The sequence below is a fragment of the Nyctibius grandis genome, chromosome 2, assembly GCF_013368605.1.
Source record: "Nyctibius grandis isolate bNycGra1 chromosome 2, bNycGra1.pri, whole genome shotgun sequence".
NCBI lineage: Eukaryota > Metazoa > Chordata > Aves > Nyctibiiformes > Nyctibiidae > Nyctibius > Nyctibius grandis.
This window is the reverse complement of record NC_090659.1, coordinates 65228116-65252132: the sequence shown is the minus strand read 5'-3', so window position 1 is coordinate 65252132 and position 24017 is coordinate 65228116. Positions and strand designations below refer to the sequence as shown.

Here is a 24017-nt window from a genome sequence, read left to right as displayed (position 1 = left end):
GCTGTTCTGTTCCTGCCACATGAGATCCTGAACTCTACTATCTCATGGTCACTACAACCAAGGCTGCCCTCAACCTTCACCTCTTCAACCAGACCCTCCTTGTTAGTGAGGATAAGATCCAGCAGTGCTCCTCTCCTAGTTGGCTCATCCACCATTTGCATCAGAAAGTTATCATCAACGCACTGGAGGAACCTCCTGGACTGGGGATGGCTGGCTGAGTAGGCCTCCCAGCAAATATCAGGGTAGTTGAAATCCCCCACGACAACCAGGCCCTGTAATTGCGAGACTGCTCTCAGCTGCCTGTAGAAGGCCTCATCACTGTCCTCATCCTGATCTGGTGGCCTGTAATAGACACCCACAACAGTATCACCCCTGCCAGCCTGCCCCTTAATTCGCACCCACAAACTCTCAACTCGCTCCTGATCTGCCCCTGGATAGAACTCAATACATTCTAGCTGCTCACTCACATAAAGAGCAACTCCACCACCTCTCCTTAGCGGCCTGTCTTTCCTGAACAGGACATAGCCATCCATGACCACATTCCAGTCATGCGAGGCGTCCCACCAAGTCTCTGTAATTGCCACTAGATCATAGCCCCCCGACCGAACACGGATTTCCAACTCCTCCTGTTTATTCCCCATGCTGCGCGCATTGGTGTACAGGCATTTCAGGGAGCAAGCTGGGCACACCGATTTCACCCCAGAGGGATGGGGGGCCTCCTGGTCTACCTCAACACTAGAGCGTTGCCCCAGTGGTGCAAGCCCAGCTACTACCCCATCCCCCTGTGGATGGAACTGTGATTTTTCGCACTTTGCTTTGCAGGTTCAAGGAAGAAACTGTTGTCTAGAAGGAAAGCTGTATAGTTCCTTTACTTGTGATGAAGGTGTTGATTTGGGAGCACTGTTTGAGGTCTAATATTTGCAGCCGAGAATATTTTATTAACTTTTGTATCTTTTCTCTAATTCAGGTTTGACTTTTGTCAAGCAGAAGGAAAGAAGCGTCCCTCTGAAAACCTTGGCCAAGTATTGTTTGGAGAGAGGATAGAACCGTCTCCTTACAGGGTTTGTTCTCTGACAAGGGGAGTTTGGTAATACGTATGTTCAAGTGTAACCAAAGGAGATCAGAATCTTGAAGATCCTCTTCACAAGGGCTTTATCTCAAAGAGCTTCAAAATCCAAAATTCCACGTAATAGTAATCTATCAATTTAACCTAATTGTAACTATGCACTTTGCATCATGAAGCTGTAGCCTGAAATGCTGTGGAGGTTGTCTTCTCTCTTCGGAACCTGTCAAAACCTGATTCTTGCTCCTCAGCTGTGCCCTTGTTAGAGGGAATTGAGTACTCTCATTTCTTGGAACCAGATCTGAAAATACCACAGCTGGAAAATGGAAGAATTAGAAATGGTGTTAGCCAGCTTGTCTTTTCCGGTGACTGAAGCTCTCGCCTTCTCTCCTACATGTAGTAGGAGAGAAAGTTGTCAATTGGATCTGCCTGGGACAGCATTGCTGCTGTGAGGTCAAATGACTTGTCTGGTAAATCATTGCAGAAAGCAGGTTCTAATCAGTAACAAGGAGCTCTTAGTGTAGGGCTCCTACAAGGAGCATGGGAGGGTTCTATAGCACACACCAATATAAAAACCTCCTTTGGAGAGTTAATATACATAGTCTTGGTAATTTGTTAGGTGTTTTTATTACAATAGTATAGGCAATTATAAATGCATATGGAAACTTGTTAAATACTGAAATTACACAAAGTTTGTTACAACCTTTTTGCTCATATGTCTTTCATTTTTCTCAGTTCACATTCAACAAGAAGGAGACCTGTAAATCTGTTTGTACAAAAACATATGATACCACAAAGCCAGAAGATAAACAGAAATTAGACTTTTTGAAAAAAAGTATGCTACTGAATTATCAACATCATTGGTAAGTTGATATCAAAATTCATAGATTGGTTAGTCTAGTATGTTGATGATAATTTAATTTAGTTTATCATTTTGTATTTGCAAGTTAATACAGAATGAACACTAGGTATTTGCATTGAATCTATTCCCCTTCTGTTCCAGCAAAAGAGTTATATTGTCTGTTGTCTTCATAAAAAATTTCCTTCACCTGAAGGATAAGCACCAGATATAATGGAAGCGAGTCTGTGTCCAAACACAAAGCTTTGTGTGGTTTTTGTGCTGTCTCTGTGCTTACTGTAAAATACTACTATTTCTTTGCACCTGTACATGTAGAAGGTAATCCTGCCCTAGCCTGAGAAAAGTCTTAAGGGACCTTCATTCTATTGCTTATGTTGTCTTTGTTTTCCTTGACAGCCTTTGCGCTTCCCTTCAAATGTTTTGTCCAGGAAACAGGATCAACGGTTCTGAAAGAGTTTTATACAAAGTTTGTTTCTCTCATCGGATATGGAAGTGAAGGGTGGCCAATGAAAATTAAAGAAATAATTTTGAGGAACACATAAACACTTGGTCCTTTCCTATTCTCTGAGTTCTTCTGTAACCATCTGAGTTGTCTTGGAGCATGCTGGGGCTCTGTTTCTGCTTGGTCATTGAGGTCCTCTTCTGATGGGCATTAAGGGTGGGGCAAGGCTGAATGTGTACGCTGAATCTCATGCTGTTTTTCAGTTAGGATGTAGCCATGCTCTGCATCTACATCCAAGAGCTGGGAAATGTTTATCAGCAGGCTCCGTCTTGACATTGGAAATACCTGGCCACGCTATCGGTGTTTGTACAGTGCTGTGTACATTGATACGCTGTGCTAACAGCAGCTTTTGGGTGCAAGGGTAGAAGGAACAGCTTGGGCATGAAGTTGTCAGTTTCTGTGTCATGTCTTTGCAAGTAATAGGTGAGCGTAATTAATCAGTATTGCCCTTATGATTCCAAATATGTGCTCCTTGCTTGGTGGAAACAAATGTTTTGGTCTTCATCTAGTTAGATTTAAAGTTTCTGGTTATGTTAGTAAAAATGCAGGTGGAATGTTCAACATTGCCACTGTCATTAAATGTTTTCCTGTAATGTCACATTCTATTTCTTCAGTTTTGAAACAGCCACCTATGCTGGAAAGGCAAAGAGTGCATTTTCTACTGCTCTTGGGAACCAATATGGGATATCCCTTTTTAGGAATAAACTATGGCTCACTGGTGTAAATCTTTCTGGGAACCTCTTGAAATTTAGTGTAGTTGGAAGTTGATAGATTAGGTCAGAAAGGTTCACAGGCAATAGCCATTATGTTCATGCAGGTGAACCAGGAAGTAATAAAGGAACCCTGCAAGGTACAAGTACTTTGGCAGGGATTCGAAGTGTATATGCCTAATGCTGAAATAAGTAGAGCTTCAAACATGCTGGATTTGGTTATATTCCTAATAAATACTGCATTTATTTATAATATTTACACCACTCTGAATTTCACTGATGCATGTTGGTCTGGCATAAGACTTCAGCTTTAAAAGTTTGTGTGTGTTTTGGTGTATAAATGAAAAATAGTTTCCCAAGGTTATGATCCTGCCCGTCTTTGAAAGAAATTAATTTTGTTTTAGGAAAGCCCAAAACTTAAGCTGACAGAAACTGAAACAGAACTATGTAAAACTAATCACACATAAAAGTACTTTAGACTGTTTTTTCTTTACTTATATTTGTAAAACAATTTAATCAATCTACTTAGTGTATTTAAGTATATTTTTTAGCCTGTACAGCTAACTTGATAGGACTGTTCAGATTTTAGTAAGATGTAGTTCTGTTTTTCAGTCTGAAAACAGCCCTTTAAATTTAGGGTACTTCTTATATTCTTAGTTATTTTAATAGCACTTCTACTATTTATTTTTTGCTAGGCCCACTGCCCTAAAACTTTAGAACTAGTGGCATGAAGAATCCCTGTTTATGTCTGTAAGGTAATGATAGTCCTCAGCCACAGCTTCACACAATGGAAGTGGCTGGATTTTGCAATGAACGATGCATGGTCCAGGAGTATGGTACAGGGCTGTGTTGTGCAGGGATCAGCAAGGTAGCATAAGTGAGTATTTAATAGAGGTTTATTATCTAGCTTCAATTTATCATAAAATTCCTGGGGAACGCAGATGGTGCAAAGTACTTTTAAGGTTTTAAAAGCCACTTAATAAGATTAGGAATTGACATACTAAATTGGACTCAACAGCTATACCGATATCTTGCCTGACAATGTTCATTACCAGATGTTCTTGAGAGACATATAAGAACACTGTTGTATAGCATATTTGCCCCACATGTATAATCTCTTCAAGTCATTTAAAATTTGAAGATTAACTGTGAAAAATGATTTGCTTTTTAAACTATCAATTTGTTCCAGCATTGCTGCTTGAAGGCAGCTCAGTATGTCTTTGCTGCAGAAGATGCAAGGGAAAGCCTTTACCCCCAAAGAGACTCATATGTAATAGGTTAATGCTTTACCTGGTTTTGATTATGAAATTAAAATACTAACAAAAGCAGGAGGTATCTCTAGCATATATTATGGAGGTAAAATTCCAGATAGGTTCATTATACTTGGACCATGTATCTGAAATAGCTCCTAATTAACAGCTTAATTGTACCCCATAGTAGCATGGTGAAGTGAGTGGGATTTGGTTGGTGGTGCTGCTGCTGCTTGCGACTGTGATAGTGTTTGGAATCTCCTGAGAACCTGGAAATGGTGTTTTGGAGGGCCTGTCTTCACCTCTTCCACTGTGTCAATATGAGCCCAGAACAGTGCTACTTACTTCTGCCTGGTCGCTAATGGTAGTGATGATGCAGATCTCTTTGTTTTGTGAACAAAGGCAGCACATGTCGCTCTTTTTACCCCTGTTGGTGTGCTTTAAAAAATAGTTCTACTTTAAAGACTTGTTACAATATACAACAGACTAAATAATGCTTTGTTTTTGTGTCTGAAGTCATAATTCCTGTGTTTAATTAGGTATTTAAAAGTACCTAATGAGGTATTATCAGGTATCTGTTAACATTAATAGGCTAGTGGTTATAATGATGAGACATTTAATTGTAAAGGATATTCAGTACCTTGTTAACTTCTACAAAAAATGTGTGTTGTTAACTTTCAGTGGAATGTCCTTTTTTTGGTCTCGTGATGCACAAAAAGTAGCAGTTGTCTCATGTCTCCATGTGTGAAGTTTATTAACAGACCTTTAAAAACATACTTTGGAGCAATTAATGTGGCTCTAAGGGCAGCTGCTGAATTTTAAGTTGTCTTTGAATTATTTGCTTTTGGGATTTCTCTTTCAGCTAGTTAAAACACTTCATAACATAAAGAAACAGGTTTGGTTCTTTGCAGTAGTTCCTTTTACAAAGAGACAGGTCAACATGTTGAGTATCTTTCTCTAAGTATCTCTTAAAAGTATATTTTTGGTTTTGACACTTGCACTGTTTGTAGCATGTTGGATACTGTTCGTATCTTACGGTCTTATAATTTTCTGCAACTCCTCGTGGGGCTGTGGGGTTCCTCCACAAATTTTTTTATTGACACTGACCTATAAACCTACTGGGCTCAGGACTTTTAGGTGATAGGAATAGAAATCTTGTGAGGCAATAATATAAAAGCAGCACGTAGACAATGGAGGCGAGGTTTGAACGTGATTGCTTTCCCAAATGTGTGGTGGCTTACAGTTTTTTGCTCATGTAAACCATCTAGTTAAAATATTCCATACTCGCAGGGAACTACAACTGAAGTCAATGGTCAGGAATTTACTTAAATAGAAAAAAAAAATTAAACTTGCACTTTAGCTTTAATGCAAAATAAAAGTTCAAAGAGTGCCGTGAAAAACTTATTTTGCAATGGAAGAGCAATGAGGGAGCTGGAGAACTGATAATAAGTGCATTTAGGCAAATTTTTTTTTGTGTTGCGTCTTAAACTTGAAATTATCAAGTTTATTTTAGCTGGTTTAGTGGATGATTTTGGCCATTTTAAAAGACAAAATAATGAAATGTTAAATTGTTATGACTTTGGAGTGAGAGAAATTTATGTATTGGGCTATATTTGTAAGGGGACTTCAGAAACCAGTCCAGTGAATAGAATGTTTTGGTGGTCACAGAGTAAGCCTCCTATTTCCAAGGCACCTTATGAAGAAATAGATTTATTTTGAAAATATTTTTTTCCTAAAAAAGATAAAAGTTTCAGTTGAAGAGCTACATGCTTATACCTCATTTGGAAATTGAATTGTCAGTTGGTGCAATTCCATGGGTTAAGATCTGAAAGAAGTATTATTCTTGTAGTTAATCTAATAAAATTAGATTAATATTAATCTGGTTTTGTTTCCATTACACTGTGTATTTTGAAAGATGGTGAAATGTCACGATGCCATTTACAGGATTGTGGACAACATGCCTGTGACCTGGTGCTATGATGTTGAAGATGGCCAGAGGTTCTGCAATCCTGGTTTTCCTATTGGCTGTTACATTACAGAAGATGGCCGTCCAAAAGATGCCTGTGTTATTAATGTATGTTTATGCAATTATTTTTTTTTAATATCCCTTTTTACTAATTTAAAGACTGTCATTTTTCCTATGTCATGTTTCTGTGGTGAGTCCTCACTATCTTAAGAACTCTTGTTGCCTAAAACTGGGTAAGTGTTTTGGTATCTCTGCAAGTACCACAATTTAAGCCTCATCTAAGCCTAATAACTTTGTCTCTTCTGTTACCTAATATAGAAGGACTCTAAAAGATAGAGAGATGAACGTGGGTAGCATTTAGAACATGTAAAGGGTGAAGGAGAAGAAAAACATGTCATCTTTCATTGCCTAAGAAGGCTAGACATTTGAAGGCCTGGACTTTACATTTTTGTGGGATAGAAATGTTTTCAAGGAAGCAGGTTTGCATAGACATGTTTGTACCTCTGCATGGAAATTCATACTTCTTGAAGGATTGCTTTCCCTAAAACTGTGGAACTAAGGGAAGAAGGCAGAATATAAGATTTCTGAGTGAACAAAGCTTCTCCTCTGAGAGACAGCTATTGCATTAACTGGTGGAGGTCCAGATAAATGCACTGTAAGCATTGTGGAGATAAGAATGCAATAGGAAGTCCAGGATATCTTTAGATTTCTGCTGACCTCTTCCATGGAGAGGTCACTGAGAACCAGGAGTAGGTTTTTACTTTTATCAAAATGGTTGGTTTTACTGAATGGATCTTACCAAAGACAACAGTTTCTACAGTTTCTAATTTTGTTTCGTTGCCTCCATAATGAATTGGTTTCAGAGGTTCCATATGAATGGATGCATTTATGATCAAATATGTAATCTAGCACTATTCTTTTAATCTTGTTTAAATGCTTGTTTTTAATAAAAGGAGAATAACCTTTGAAGGAGTAACTGTGAAGGACTGTAGAAGAACACTTTGTTTAATAGAACTGTTTTTATAATTAGGGTGCTTTGTAGAAAGAGGTGGGGATAGAACCCTGAAGAAGTACTGATTGAACTTCAGTAGACATAATGCTTGTGATTTAACAACCTCTTTAACTGACTAAATTCCAAGCTGATCTTTCCCTTCACCTGAGATTTGTATTCAGCATTCTTGGCTGCTGCTTGCGGTTCATCCCTGTGCATCTTTTGTTTTACATGTCAAGGTGGTTCTGTTACAGGGAACAATTACTTTCATTGTTTGTCTTGGAAGGTTCTGTTTAATCTATGAAAAATATACACGTTGTTTTAAAGTAGCTGATCTTTATGAAATGCTTCTGATATGAAAGTTGTCACAGTTATCTATTCAGTTTGCTACTTCAATTAAATAAAATGGGACATCTTCAGTTACTCAAATATTTTAATAAATATATTTATAAATACATTTCATTTTTAAATACGTTTTTCTACTTTTCAACTGTAGTAAGACAGTTCTTAGCATTAACTCTTCCAGTTTGTCTTTAGTGCAAAGCTTTAATGCAAAGACTTAGTATCTTTGTTCCTAGAATCCTGTAGAACTTAATGACAGAAAAACTGTACGCAGTCTAAAATTCTGTTATGTAAGCTTCTGCCTAAGGCTTTTAGATGTCTCTATCTTTTTGATTGTTTAACATCATCTTTTATCATTGCAGTCAGAATTTCATGAAAAAGATACTTTTTATATCTTTAACCATGTTGACATAAAAATATTTTACCATGTTGTGGAAAATGAAGCTCTGGGAGCAAGACTAGTTGCTGCTAAACTTGAACCAAAAAGGTGAGTACTTGGAAGTAACTTGTCATCACACAGTGGTCCATCCCAAGATACTTGCTTTGATCTGGGGACCTGTTGCTAGTCGGAAATGTTTTCAGATATGTGACCTGTAGATGAGCTTTCCTGTTGATTGATGTAGTGTGATGTAGGACAGTCTTAACAACATAATTTTGTTCTGAATTCAATAGATCTTTGTGCGCTATTTCCTTTTGGGCCAAAAAGAGATAAAATAAAACCTGGAAGTGGTACATGTTCAGTGAAGGAACCCTCATTTCCCTACTGGGGAACATTTTGTCTTGTGATGGAATAGGCCAACAGTGCCTGATGCAGGAGTAATTGGAGTGCAACATTTGATGTCTTCAGCAACTGGGATTTGAATTGAATGATTTCACAAATATACTCGTCAGTTGTTCTAGTGTCTGGCTTTTGCACAACTGATGTCTGTTCTATTATTTCTTAGTGTCTTGTCTTTCTTCTGTGTTCTTGGTATAACTGAGCTGGTTGCATTGTTGGTTCAGCATCATGATGAAAGTATTTTTTGCAGACAAGTTAGTAATTCTGTTGTTGTAACTTTTTGAGTGTATTGGAGGTTCTTAGCCGTACTCAGACTTCTTTAATTTTTGGTGCTTAGCTTTAGCAGCTGTGGTCTTTATGGTTTTCTTTTCAGAAGAGACAACTTTTCTTTGAAGAGTTCAAGTATCAAAAAGTCCTGTGCTTATGATACATTCCTTATGAGTTCTGAAATTTTTGAGGCATTAAGAACAATTTTTATATTTAAGAGAAGAATCCTGGATGAAACTGATGCTTTTGTAAGATGAATGAATTCTTTAAGAGTATTGTCAGTGAAGCAGCTTTCGTTCTGTGTTTTTTCTTCCCACAGTTACAAGCATACTCATCCAGACAACCCTGATTGCTCAGGAGTACCTATGGATATAAGTAATAAGGCTAACGGAGAAGTCAAAATTGCTTACACATACTCAGTCTCTTTTCAAGTGAGTACTAAGCTTTCTGTGGTAGTTACATCTTAAAGTCATGCATTAATACTCTGAATTATAAAGATGGACAAGTAATATTATCTCAGAATAGTAAATTTGTGGATTTAAAACTTTATTTGAACTGGAATGTCAGAGATGGCTTGGGATTTAACCACACACTTTACAATTTTGCATACCACCCCACACACACTGAATATGAAATGCATATGTTTTTTTTAAAAGAATCACACTTTCCACATTTACCTAGATTGTCTGGTAGATTATTTTTCGATCCAGGCTCTTAAGTTTGAGAAATTGTGTGTTTCAACAAATTACAGTTGTAGGTAGGTTGAAGCTGTTAATTTTCTGCTCTCCTGCTGCAAAAGCTTTCTTCTCTCCAAGGTCTTTCTACCACGGAAATCTGCAAAAGAGTAGGGAGCTGGTATTCTTTGTTCATCTATTCTCTATTTAGAAGCAGAGGAGCAGTATATCGGGCAACTGCAGGATAATTTGGACAAAGTCCTATCTAGGAAGTGCAGTATTATGCTGGAGAATATATAGCAGAGCTTAGTTTCTCAATGCCTGTGATATTGACTTACATACGCTAAAAAATGCTTGTTTTTATTATTCTGCTAGTCACTTGAATTCCAGATGAATTAATGTAATTCTTGAAGAGCAGAAGCACAATTAAATTAATTTGATAGGCCTTTATGTCTTAAGAAGACATAGGTGCTCAATACTATTCAGAAAATATTTTTGTTTAGGTTCTATGGTCAAATCTTAGGTTTGTTTTAGGTAGCTGTTATTAAACTCCTCCCTTTAAGGCATGCAACATGAAATTTCCAATTTGTCATGAGATTTAAGATTACTTTGCCTGAACATCAACTTGTAAATTTACAAGTTGGATACTGACTGTATCTGAAACTAATGTGTTTACTCTTTCAGGAAGAAGAAAGTATAAGGTGGGCATCAAGATGGGATTATATTTTGGAATCCATGCCTCACACTCACATTCAATGGTTTAGGTGAGAAGAAAGTTTGTCATCAGGTGTCTTGTACTGAAGTGTTTATGTTACAATTTGAATGATGGATTTTTTTTTTTTTAATTCAGTATTATGAATTCCTTGGTGATTGTCCTCTTTCTGTCTGGAATGGTGGCTATGATTATGCTGAGGACACTGCATAAAGACATTGCAAGATACAATCAGATGGATTCCACTGTAAGTTTAAAATGTACCTCCTATAATTGATTTGGAATGTAATTTTTTCAGCTAAATGTATTTCTGTAACAGGCTATTTAAATGGCAATCTGCCGTATTAAAATAGATGTATTTCCTTTTCAGGAAGATGCTCAAGAAGAATTTGGCTGGAAACTGGTTCATGGTGATATTTTCAGGCCCCCAAGAAAAGGAATGCTGTTGTCCGTTTTCCTAGGCTCTGGCACACAGATCTTAATAATGACTTTTGTTACCCTATGTAAGTAATAAAGGGGGGAGGAGTTAGTTGAGTACAGATGATTTTTCACTGCTAATTGCATGGTACTGGTAAAAACAGCAGTATAGGTTTTGTTTAGAAATGTCTTAAAAGCCTTAAGGCTAGAAACAGCTGAGCTGATATAGTAGACATGCAACTAGTATAGAATCACAGAATGATTAGGGTTGGAAGGGACCTCTGGATATCATCTAGTCCAATCACCTGCCAAAGCAGCTTCACTCAGAGCATGCTGCACAGGGTCATGTGCAGGCAGGTTTTGAATGTCTCCAGAGAAGGAGACTCCACAGCCTCGCTGGGCAGCCTGTTCCAGTGCTCTGTCACCCTCACAGTAAAGTTGTTTTTCTTCATATTGAGGTGGAACTTCCCATGTTTCAGTTTGTGCTGTTGCCCCTTGTCCTGTATACACAGATTTTAAGGTAACTGATGTACTGGCTTTAAGTCAAACGTATAGTTATTTTCTAAAATTGTGCATCTCTGCTTCATAGTTTTTGCTTGCCTGGGATTTTTGTCACCTGCTAACCGGGGAGCTCTAATGACCTGTGCTGTAGTTTTGTGGGTACTGCTTGGAACTCCAGCCGGTTATGTTGCTGCCAGATTCTACAAATGTGAGTGAAAGTTATTTAAAATGACAATGCTTAAGTCCGTTAAAGTAAATTATCATCACCAAACTGATTTTTATTTTGCAACACTGTTTGTAGTTTCCCTGAGGGCAAGTCGGAGAAATGTACTTAACAACAGAAAACACATACAGAACACTGATATGATTACATAGGTTTTGATGTGATCATACGTAAAGCCCCCAAATTGCTCTTGCTACTATGTGTTTATAGAATTGGGAGGCAAATTCGATTTTACTAGTATTCATTACATCAGACAGTTTTGTACTTCTGTTTCCTACATTTGGGGGCAGGGTGAGGGGTGGTGTTAATTTGCATTTAGTGTTAATTTTTTGCTTGGTAACTCCCCACTGCCTCAAATTGTGAACCTCTGCTCTTGCATGCCTGAGACTTGTCACCTCTTTTTAGCTAGTTCCTGGGTCTTTGGGAGACTGGTGCTTATCAGACTGTGGCAGGGGTATAAGGGGAAGGATTATTAAGTGTTCTGTAGTTGTAGAAATCAGCCCAGTGGTGTTTGGGCATGTGACAGTAGTTACTTGATACTGTTTTCCTTCACTGATCCCAGCTAGCTATTGTTTCAAGGCCTAAATACCAACCTCAAATGGTTTGCCCCTGTACCCTCTGGTTTATTTTAAGGCAAAGCATGCCATTCTGCATACGGCTTGTTTGAATTAGCTTACTCAAGGTAAAAGACTCGTTATGACTGAATGAGCTGGATCTTTTGGACTATTTTAGTTCTGAACATACAGGACTAGAGAAGGAGTTTATTTCTGAATTTCAGCCTGGCAGGAGGCATTGGAGTTCTTCCTTCTAACTATTTTGTAATTTGCATGTGGGGAGAACCATTGGGGAAAGAGGGTTTGTATTTTGTAAGGAGTTTTTCCACAGTGGTAGTGACGTGATAGTGAACTATTACTTTTCCTAATCTTCAAGCCAATTAGACTTAAATGGAAGGAGACTTTAGGACTAAGAGCGTAATTGATGTGAAAATTATTCTTTATATCATGCTATGTATTATGTGTTTTGAAGGATATTTTGAAGTGTATTGATGGTAAATTCTATCCTGTATCTTTGGTGAAGATGTAGCTAATAATAATTACATTTCATATTATACTTATGGGAATCATTTAGTTCATATTGAATATTGTGTTTAACTACTAAGACAGTGAGTGACTGATGCAGAGATATTCTTGTTATAACATGAGGTGATCCGTACCCTGTATAGAACATGTAAATGTGAATGTTTCTCCTTATAGTATACAAATAATGTGAGGCATAAACCAAAATGCAACTGACATGGATATCCGGTTTTAAAAGGGTTTGGTTTTTTTTTTTCAACATTGCATTTAAAAAGTGAAAGCTGAGCTGAAATTAAATGGTTAATCTTAATAACCAGTGCCGTGTTCTACCAAGATTTTATGAAGAAACAGAAACTTAATTAAAATCACTCTGACCGTAATCACTTTTGACTCTTGAAGTAAAGCAGCATGTCATTATGGCAGTGCTCAGATGAAATTGTCAGCCTCACTGAATTCCAGCAGGATATTTTCGTTTGAAAGTATGCTCACTAGAATTTTTATCAGTGTAGTGCAAATTCATAAAGATTTTCTTAATAAAGCTATGTTTGGTCTTTTGGTATCACCACTGCTGAATGCTGTTGAGACTCAACATCACTGCTTCCTGTAAAGCATGTTAGTCCTGACTTTCTTGTATGATTCATAGACAAGAATTATTTCAAGAAAACTGTTAAGCTTGCTTTTCACATATTTATGTCTTTTTTCCTACTGAAACCTGCAGTCAAATGCTAGTAAGCTTAAACTTCTTAATCACTCCAGGTTTAAACTGTTTTTTTAAAGACTTAAAAGTACTGTAAATCTGCTTCCTCCTTTTAGCAGATAAAGTGGTCAGAGACGCAGTTTTAGTTGGATACTTTTCCTGACCTTGGTCTGAGGCTTTTCTTTGCTTTGAAGCTCTGTGATTAGGCAATATGGTGAGGGAATTCAGTTTTATTACTGAAGATTTAGTTTACTGTTTTAAACTTGGGCATGATAGCATATTATTTGAGTATTTGCAAGCTAAGTATAACAGGTAAATGGACTGGAAAATTAGTAGATGTGAGCTCAATGCTCGTTTTGGTGACTGTCAAATGTTTTAATACAGCGTTTGGAGGTGAAAAATGGAAAACAAATGTCCTGCTGACATCATTCCTTTGTCCTGGGTAAGTTGAGAATATCGCCATGGTTAAAAGAGTTAAATTGCTTCTCTGAGATGCATAGCTAATTTTTAAGTTTCAGGTATACAAGTAAATCTTATTACATTGTCCCTTTATTCCAGAAGCTACAAGAATATCATGTAGCTTTTGACAAAGACGAATATGTTAATGGCATATCAGCCTTAGATTTTTTTTTTTTTTTTAGTAATCATTTGTTTACTCTCACCACATGAAAAGGTTGATTAAGAAAGAGCATTATGGTAGTAGTAAGTTTTAGACAGGCACACTTTTTTGTTGCTTTCTTTTACTCTCTAGGCTGTTTCTCTGACCACGCTGTAGTTGGTCTTATATAGTGTCATATACTATATAACCACTGTGATCAATTCTTCTACTTAATCACAGCAAGCAGTCTTTCTCTGAAGGGTAGTTAAGACAAGCATGTATTTAAAATTGCTTAATTGGAACGTCAGCTCCTGCTGGAGTTCAACCCCACCAGATTAACAGAGAATTGCTTGTTTGACCTCTTCATTTTGATATTTTGTGTGAGTAGTTTGGTTTTAAGAGATTTACACTAAAATCTTAATACAGTGCTATTGTTTTGTTAACAGTATTAAATATTAAAGAGTATTTCTGTGCTTTAAGTGTGTTGTGTATTTTTCAGAATTGTGTTTGCAGATTTTTTTATCATGAACCTCATTCTCTGGGGAGAAGGCTCTTCAGCAGCTATTCCATTTGGTACTTTGGTTGCTATTTTGGCACTCTGGTTTTGCATATCTGTACCACTGACGTTTATTGGTGCCTATTTTGGTTTTAAGAAAAACGTAAGTGATTTTGAGTAATTGTTTTGTAAGTGCGTGTATACACATGTATAGACTATGACTGAGGTAGCATCTAAGGTTGCATTGTCAGCTCCAGTTCTGTTCAGTTACTTTAGGGCTGCATTAGATATCCGATCTTAGGATTCCAAGACTTTGATATTCAGTTGGTTGGTGGTGGTGATATTTCTCTGCAACGGTTAGGGTTATCATTGTATTTAATTGAGTGACTGCTCCAGATAAAGCAGTGACTTGGGCGTTTTTATTTTAACTAGCATCTCTTTCATTACTAAAAAAATTAGTTGACCCAGCCAAACATAAGGGAAAGCAACTTAAGCAATTCTGGTTTTCCCCTGTGTTTTTTGTTCCAGTCTGCCCTCTACAGTGAGGATATTTTCTGATCAAATTGCTAGAGTTCTTGTGAAATCTCTTTGCATAAGTGTTCTGTAAATGGTTATCACTGCTTGGCAGACATTAATTGGGATTTACTTCTAAACTGATCAATTTTACTTATTTATATGAGGGCTCTTTGTGACACTGGTGACCAAACCTTCTTAAATAATGAAATGGGTTATTCTCTTTTTGCTTTACAAGTGGTTTACTGTGCCCCACAAAAAGATCTATAAGTTCAGATATTTTAGTGTTTTTTCCGGTATAGGAAGCCAGAGTTCTAGCTCTCCGTAGCTCGCAAGGAATACCTTCAGAGAATATTTAAGTGTCTTAGAAGGCACTTTTTAAGTCGATTGTAGTTATCCCATTTTTCTTAACCAGAATTCAGTGGTTTTTTCATGTTGAAATTCCAGCAAACCCCCCCTGCATTGTACAGAAGCAGTTCCCTTCAGAAAGGAGGATTTGATAAATGATAAGGCAACATGACAGGTGTCACAAATATGTTAAGATGGCAAAGTATGCATTTATCTGCCTTAATTTTTTTCTCCCACCAAGCTGATCTATGCATGCATCTTAAATTAGGATTTAATTGTCAGATTGCATCCTCTCAGTTTGTAAGTTTACCCTAATGTGATTCTTGGAGTAAATCCTGAAGAACAACATACAGGGATTTTTAGAAGGGGAAAGCAAGAGTCTGCACCACCACTATCCCCCAGCTGAAAAGTGAGAAATCAGCTCAGGCTCTGTAACAGATCACAGATCAGTAATCATAAAAAGGGAAGTCCAAAATATTTGTTGCTATGTTTTCAGTAAGAGCTGTCTTTTAGCTTGTTTGCCTAGCAAATGTTGGTAGCTAGGCTGGTAGCGAAAGCAGATGTAGTGGTAGCTGGGTATGCACATGCTCAAAACAAATAGTAGACTTTTGCCACCACTCATTTCAAAAAGCAAGCAAAAAGGTGGTGCTGTGGTTTGACTTGTTATTTATTTAGCAATTTCATTTTCATTTGAAGGCTATTGAACACCCTGTTCGCACAAATCAAATTCCTCGTCAGATTCCTGAGCAATCATTCTATACAAAGCCATTACCTGGCATTATCATGGGAGGGATTCTACCTTTTGGATGTATCTTTATACAGTTGTTCTTTATTCTCAACAGTATTTGGTAAGTAAGTTAACCACGACCTATTTGAGTTTTCTCTGTCATAAAAGGTGGTCATTTCTTAGTGGAAGTTTTTCTTCAAGGTGCTTTGGCTGATTTTTGGTGATGCGGGGTTTTCGGAATACTGGTTCAATAAAAATGTAAATGTTAACATCATTTTAATATTTTGTGATTTAGAAGATATTCAGTGCCTGTTTTGCTTGTCGAGGTGTGTAGAGAAGTGGCTGTGATATGCTTAGCAATTTACAGCTGACCTACAATATTCAAATAGCTAGTTTTCTCATGCTACTCCTCTGACTTCATGTGGAAGTGGCTCTGAAGCTGACATATGGCATATAACTTGAAAGTAGTAAGTATATTAAAATTGACTTGAGTGCTTTTTGTGGTTGTTGTTGGGCTAGAAAAGTATTACTAGTCTTGGGAGAAAAAAGAATAAAGAACAAATTTTATGAAATCTTTATAAAGGCACGAGAGAGTAATAGTTTTCAAAAATAAAACATCAAAGACTAGTCCAGTATAAGTGAATTCTGATGTGAGCTCATAGCACACTGACAAACTAATCTACTGTAAGGGATTTGTCTTCCTTCTGGCACAATTTAGTTACTGGATCTTGTTAAACTGTTTCTGAACCTTGAATAGGAGCCTCTACCCAACGTAGACAGCTACAGCATTTGTCATTTCTTGTTATTTTGCAGCTCTGCCTCTTTGATTGAAATGTGAAGTGAAATACAGGTTCTGCTGAAGTCAGTGGAAGAGGTCACGCTGACTTCACTGCAACTGTAATTTCACTCATTATGTCTAGTCAGTTCCTTCCCTAAAATCCCAACCAGGAGCATGCTTTGGGCTTGCTTTCTCACTGTTTTCAGACTGAGGTGCCGAGGCTCCTGTTCTTCAGTTAGAAAATAAAGCAGTTAACTGTTGGCCAAACAACTGACAGCACTTCAGTAAGAAAGGGAATACTTAAGGTGAAGGTGATATTACTGCATATGAAGAAATAATATTAGCACAGTGTCCATTTTATTTTTTTTTTTAAACTCCCTTTTGTAGGTCTCACCAGATGTATTACATGTTTGGCTTCCTGTTTCTGGTATTCATTATTTTAGTTATTACATGTTCTGAGGCTACAATATTGCTCTGCTACTTCCATCTATGTGCAGAGGTAAGAAATATTCTTCAGTATTCATACTTGATACTGTTTTAAGAGTGCTTCCAAAAAAATTGTCAGGCTTTTGTAATTGAAAATAAGTATTCCAGAATTCAACACCATTACTAGATGGGATGTACTTAAACCATGTCTTTGAAAAGTGAAGCAGGCTACTTTTGGCAAAACTTGTAACAAATATTAAAACACTGCACTCTGTACTGCAAAGTCAGATAGCTCATCTTTAGATTCTAACTCCCTGTTTTCTGAACATGCTAAACTAATCCATTAACTTTGTTCAATAAAAGTGCATTTCGGACATGCCCAACCTTGGGAAAAAAAAATCTTTTCAGCTGGCAATAGTAGGTCTGGCTTATTTGGGTTTTTAGATTTTTGCCTATTTGGTATCGATCTTTAGGTTTCTTGTCTCTAATTGTGAATGGTGCAGTTAAAGCAGTATTGATTATACATAGTTCTTTTTCCTGTAGGTAAAAACTATAAAAATTCACTTTTGGATAAAGCGATAATAGAAAACATAACTCTGCATTCAGTAATAGGGTCAGTGCATGAGAGGTGTATGGAATATTACTCATATGTATTTTTTTTCCCCACCCTTTCTAGGACTATCACTGGCAGTGGCGCTCATTTCTCACTAGTGGTTTCACTGCAGTTTATTTCCTAATATATGCAGTACATTATTTTTTTTCTAAACTGCAAATCACAGGAACAGCTAGCACCATTTTATATTTTGGTTATACCATGATTATGGTTTTGATCTTCTTCCTTTTCACAGGTGAGTATATTGCACCTTAATTTTAAATTTTGAGTCTACCTTTAGCTTTGCACAGTAGAATCCTTGGCAAAACTTATCTTGATACAGGATTATAAATTTATATAAGTCTTTGATTTTTTTCCAGGTAGTTGTGTAGCATTTTGTAACTCTGTGATCACAGATTTTAGTGAAAGAGATTAAGAGATTAAGTGAGGATGAGGCAAAACTACTGCTAATTTGAGGTGTGGCCTATAATTAGATCTTCAAATATGACAGCTTTAAACATGAAAAATACTTCTCCAGATTTCATTCCTATGTTAGTCATGTGACAAACTCAATTTTTTAAATTAGTTGTCTTTGGAGAAACACACTTCAGCTCACACAACCAAGTATGAAGTTACAGTGTCAGTTAAGGAAAAAATTGCAGCTTTTGTGGAATAGGAGGAAGAAAAAGAGAGGAGTTGGCAGAGAATACTTTGGGTTTTTTTCATTTGCTCTCTTCCAGCATTTTTTTACCTTCTTTCCCAGTTGCATTCAAGTGGTACAGGAAGCAGACAGAACTTCTTAACCATTTTTTGATGCAGTCTTGTCAGAACCTTCTCATCTTTATTGTGAGCTTTTGGAAAAGCACCTGTCTTAGGTGCTGCATTTCAGTTTCCTCTTCAATAAGTGAGATGAGATCACAAAATCTTCCTTTGTCATCTTCAGTACTAAGAAGGAATCTTCAGTGAGACACACATATCCCTTGTTTAGGGTGGAAGAATGGTGGTGAAAATGCAAGAAGTCTCCTTTCAAACTCTCATGCAAGAAGGCAGCAACCGCCAGCTCCTCAAAAATTTTAAAAATACTAAATTCTGTTCCAGCAGAATGTAATCTGTCTTTGTGCACTTTACCCTACAGAGCAGTGTTTTTGAAACTGTTTTGCGCTGATCAACGCTTTAAATAATTTCCATCTCCACGTTTACGATGAAGTTTAATGATTCCTAATGCTTTGAAGGTATTTATGTATACAGCTATACAGGCTATATTTTGAGACCTTCTAGCACACAAATGGCTTGTCATCAGAGCTTTTAATACAGATCTCGCTAGTATAAGTAGAATTTTCATTTCCACTTAACATAGGAGAACAAAAAAAATCTAGCGAGAAAAGAACTGACGTTTGAGAACAGTGTTCTTTTTAAGTGTAACCGAATATTAATGTCAAAGACATTGCCACTTCAGCTTAGGAAATATTTAAGCTGTTTGTGCACTACGACTGAATGCAGATGATGATGAACAGGAGCAAGAGCCTGCAAGCAGTTTCTTGGGTCATTGCCTGTTAAAAGGAGGGAATGGGACTTAAGTACATTATATAATCTCTTTGAAAAGTGGTCAAGCTGTGTTCCAGAAGTGGTTAGTTTTATCTTCCATGCTTCTTTTTAAATCAGTCTAATGTGTTGTGGCATTGCTTGTGGATATTTTGTAATTTATACATCATCTCTACTTTTATTTATATTTTGTCTACTGGTTAGCAAGTCATTCTGAATGCATAGATCAGAGATTCTGACTCACTTTCTCACTCTGTCTTATTTCTCACCCTGCCTTTCTCTTAACCTTTATTTCTGATCTGGGTTTACTAGTAGTCTCATTGAACTAAAGAATTTAAGAATGCATGGCTGTTCAACTAGAAATGAATGTGTACTGCTGTATGTAGATCAATTTTAAATGTGGTGCAAACTTACAAAGTAGCATGAAAAAATAATTAGGCCTTACATAAGTGTAAGGTCAATTAATTTAGTTTCACTAGCTTTTCCAACTGTTACTCAACAAGTCTGCCTTTAATAGTAAACAGATTTGGCCAAAACCAGAATTGTGTTTACCATGTCTGCTTTGTTCAGTCTGTTTACTTTGGATGCACGCAGTAATTCTGGAGTGCACACAGTCAAGATAAAAGGGCATTAACGCTAAATTTTCTGTGTTGAGGCTTGGCTTAGGTAAGATACCCATATAATTTCCATCTTTTGCTCTTGTTAAGTCAGTCATGTCACATGACATCATCTAGAGGCATTAAGATGTGTCCAGTGCATCCCCCTTTTCCTTTGCTCACATGTTCACTTTCAACTGACCAGTTGGCTGTGCAGCATCTGCCAGCAAATTTGGGGAGTCCTTTTCAGGGCGGGTTCACAAGCATGCAAAGAAGAGGCGCTTTACTCTCAGACCCCTTCAGATGCTTTCTGTGGTAGTCATTTGTATGTAATTGGGACAGTGGAGATGTGAGTTATGCTGTGCAACTTGAGCTTTCAGAGTTTGTATGCTTTCATTTTTTGAAATTTTCAGTTTCGATATTGAAATTAGGGGAGAATACACGTGGAGTTAACCAAGTGATTAGAACTTTGAAACATCCTATGCTTAACAATTTTTTATCTACTTCCTACAAGATTAAGTGCAAATTATCCTTTAATTTGAGGGAATAGTCCTATTTCTTAAGCTTTAAGAATAATTTTGTCCATTTAGGTTGATATGCTTTCAAAGACTGATATGTTCAGTTCTCTGAGATTACTGAAGTTCTTTGAGATAAGGTTTTACAGAAAAAGTTAGAGGCAGGGTAAAGGGACGGGCAGTTCTTTTCCAGTTCCTTAAATAAAAAAGCATATTAGCAATATAGCAAAAACTGCTCCTAAGGCAACTGACTTCCTGTGTCAGGATGATAAAGAAGCTAAAAAGATAAAATCGTAATTGTTATATCAAAACTATTCTGCTGCTGCTTACTCATCTGTTAAAAATCGTCAGGATCAGGAAGGGCTTTGACGGTGCCCTGCTGCTATGTCAGTGTAACACATGCTTCAGGCACTCGCATCCATACTGCATTCCAGGTCATTGATCAGACTCAGCAGGCAAAATACCAGGAGCTACATGACAAATCTTTGATTCACAGCTGGGACCACAACTATGTATCATAGTAAATGAGTCAGTTAAACATCAGTAGTTTAGCAAGCGTGAAGGGAAAAAAAAAAATTACCGTGATATCATTCATGGTTCCTTCCAAGCTTGTATAGTGAATGAGTTAGCACACGACTTTTATTGTGCCTCTTATCAGATTTTTTTTTTTACCTTTCAAGAGCTTACTTGGCTCTTGCATGAGTTAAGACTATGATTTTAGAAGAGATACTCGGGCAAAAATCAGATAACCTTTGGGGCTTTTTTCCTGTCCTAGTTTTTGTGGGAAATGGAGGTTCCTGTAACAGGTGTTCTGAGCTGCTGTTAAGTCCATTATTGTTCTGACTGAGGCTGCACTTTTAAGTAATCCAGTTAGTTAATATAGTTGGGCTTTGTTAATCTACTTTGCTTTCAAAATAATAGTTTTGTTAAAAACTTCTGTTGGAGTTTCACAAAGAGAAGGGATGCAGCTATTTTTCTTCAGCTAAAAGGATTATCGGTTACCAGGGAAACTGTCTTCGTCCTTAAATTTCAGTTCAAGTTTGCTTATACCTTTTGACTTCCTTAAGTCTTTCAGAAGTGTTCATTTTTAAGGTATGTAACGCGTTTTCAATAGGAAGTACAAGTTGCGCAGTAACTACACTATGGTTTGAAATTTGTATTAACTTGATTTATGCAGAAATAAAGGTAGTACTCTAATTTTCCATGACCTTAAAGTATAACTAAGAAATGCAAACTCCTTTTGATGCTGTCAATCTAATTAGTTTATTAAAGATAATAACAATATTCTGACCAGCTGAGCAGATCAGGTAAAGTGTGTGTGACTAGTCACTGAAGAAGGGTGAAATGGAGTAATATGAAGGAGTTGGACTGGGGAATAATGAAACAACAAAGAACAAATACGTAGGAAGAGAAATAACACAGAAATGTCTTAAAATGAGAGTCTTTCATGTGATCAGCTCTGTGATTGGGAAAATAATGAGATACTATATAGTAGTTGGTGCCTGTAAAGACCAGGTACTGTCTGTAACTTTACATTTTCTGATCTGATGGATGCACTGCAGACTGAAAATAGCAGATTGCATATACATATGTCCAGATTTATGAGCTACAGATAGAAATTGATGTCTCCTGTGTCAGTTTTCCTTACGTGTAACTTTTTTTTTTTTTTCTCCAGGGACAATTGGATTCTTTGCATGCTTTTGGTTCGTAACCAAAATATACAGTGTGGTGAAAGTTGACTGAAGAAACCAATGTAAAGAATTAACACAGAAGAGGTTTAATCTTCATTAACGTAACTTAAAGACCTGGTCTAGTTGATGAACTTGAGCTTTATCAGAAGTATTGGCTTCCTGTTCTTTGCGAATGATACTGAATATGCAGCTGCCCCAAACACTTTTTCCACTAACACGTTTGTATTGTGACTTAACAACCTGTTTTCATTCAGATCTTAATGAAGATCAGAGTTACGATATTTATGCATTTGTAAATACAACTATACTTTAAAAGAAATGTTAAATTCTAATGGGAGAGTAGAAGTGGCTGTATTACACAACTTAATGATACTTCTGATCAAAGTACAACTGTAAATAGGTTTTTCTAGCTTGGTAGGTGGGATGAATTATTTTTCTTTGAGAGAAATGAGAACTTTTTATTATGCTAACTTTGAAGGATGACTCTTAAGAAGTGACTCTTAAGCTTTTAGTTTGTATGTGATTTTTATTTTTTACTGGTGTTACGTCCATAAATATTCTGATTTCTGTGACTTCATGAGTTTTGGTGTTCTTGGCCTTTCAAACTATGTGCCTCTGAGTCCTTGAATTTATAAATTCATAATCTAATAAATATTGTAAAAATGTCTTCAGTGGCTCATTATATATTTTAAGTTCATAAAAATATGTAAATACAATTATACTGAAGACAGTTGCTTAAAGATTGCATAGAGTATTTTATGGCATTTTCTATGCTTTAATGTATATTGACACGCCCTTAGATCTGCAAGAAATGTTATTTGTGCTACATGGCTATAACATGGAAATGTGATTGTGGCACATGAGAATTAAATTACACACACATTTAACAAAACCACTCTGCAGCATTAATCCAGTCTTTAACCCAGATATGTTTTCAGAGGTTGCTATGGAATTGTCAGTATGTTGAGAAGATCTTATAACGCATGAGTCAGCATTCTCTGCTGATGTTGCTTTTAAAAGATCTCGATGATGCATATTCTATATGGCAACTATTGCTGGTTGTACTTAATGTAGGTTAAAAAAAATAAAAGAAAATTACTATTTTTGCCTTATATTAAGAGACTAATGTCGGTTTTGGATGACTAGCATTAAACCTATATTTGCTTTTTTGAAAATGGAGTATTTTGTTCATATCTTGTTTGGTAATTTCAGACTCATAACACAATTTGGCTTTGGACATGTTTTCACAAGCCTGATAAAATTTTATTTAAAACTAAACTTCATGTATCAGTTGCCATTCATAAGGTTGGGGTGTTTTATTCCTATCGGTTTACTTTTCTAAAAGACCTTAACCTAATGATGCTTGAATATTGAACCCAATAAAAATATCTTTGGTTAAGGTAACTTGTCATTATTAACCTCCTAAAAGTTGGCATGTAAAAAGGCTTCAGGTGACATTTCCTCAGTTGCTGTGCTCCACAGCCCCTCCCAGATGAACCACACCGCTCTCATGCTCTGCCTGTCCCCAACCACAGCTCTGTTCAGATGTTGTGGACAGGTTTGTTCTCATACCCCTCCCCACATGCAGTCACTAGGAAATGCTGATTTCAGAGAAACCTTCCATGTTTTATGTTCAAAACAGGAAAGGGGTGAGTGTGGTAAGCGTTTGTTCTTTACTAATGCAGTGAGCTGTTGTGTGACTCTTGATTTAAATTTTTAAAAGTATAAAATTGAATATTCTAATATCCCTGGTTTTGTGATCGCCTACTGTATGTGTAGTCACTGCTGAAATCATCAGTAGTTATTACACAAATGGGAATGCTTAGTTTGAGAAACGTAAGTCAGTTGTCCATTATTGAAATATGAATATAGTAGGTGCTGAAGAATTTCAGTGTAGTGATACAAAAACAGATTTTTGTGATATATTTACAACTGCTGTTTAAAAATCAGATTAATAGAAGTGAGATGTAGCCACTGTGGTATGTACATGGGTTTGAAACTGATGGGTGTGTTTCCCTCTTTTTTTTTTTTTTTTCCTACAGACTAGTTGACAAGTCATGGCAGCTTCTCAAGTATCTTATTTTCACCTTTAAAGGCAGTTCGTGAAGTGTGTCACTATCTTCTGGAATCTAAACCTACTGCATACACAGTTTTTCAAGCAGCCTTG

At 36.7% G+C, this 24017-nt stretch overlaps 1 protein-coding gene across 1 annotated transcript in view; it reads left to right on the top strand.

Moving 5' to 3' along the window:
• Nucleotides 1–23249, top strand: part of TM9SF2 (transmembrane 9 superfamily member 2) — a 30791-nt gene extending 7542 nt beyond the window's left edge. The window contains exons 3-17 of the mRNA XM_068395363.1: nt 968–1061; nt 1799–1926; nt 6329–6458; nt 8046–8170; nt 9048–9159; nt 10087–10166; nt 10253–10361; nt 10485–10617; nt 11121–11240; nt 13413–13470; nt 14126–14285; nt 15680–15831; nt 16876–16987; nt 17591–17762; nt 21835–23249. Coding sequence (XP_068251464.1) covers nt 968–1061; nt 1799–1926; nt 6329–6458; nt 8046–8170; nt 9048–9159; nt 10087–10166; nt 10253–10361; nt 10485–10617; nt 11121–11240; nt 13413–13470; nt 14126–14285; nt 15680–15831; nt 16876–16987; nt 17591–17762; nt 21835–21902 — 1753 coding nt within the window. The 3' untranslated portion in view covers nt 21903–23249. The remainder of the gene's footprint in view (nt 1–967; nt 1062–1798; nt 1927–6328; nt 6459–8045; nt 8171–9047; nt 9160–10086; nt 10167–10252; nt 10362–10484; nt 10618–11120; nt 11241–13412; nt 13471–14125; nt 14286–15679; nt 15832–16875; nt 16988–17590; nt 17763–21834) is intronic.
• The last annotated feature ends 768 nt before the right edge of the window (nt 23250–24017 follow it).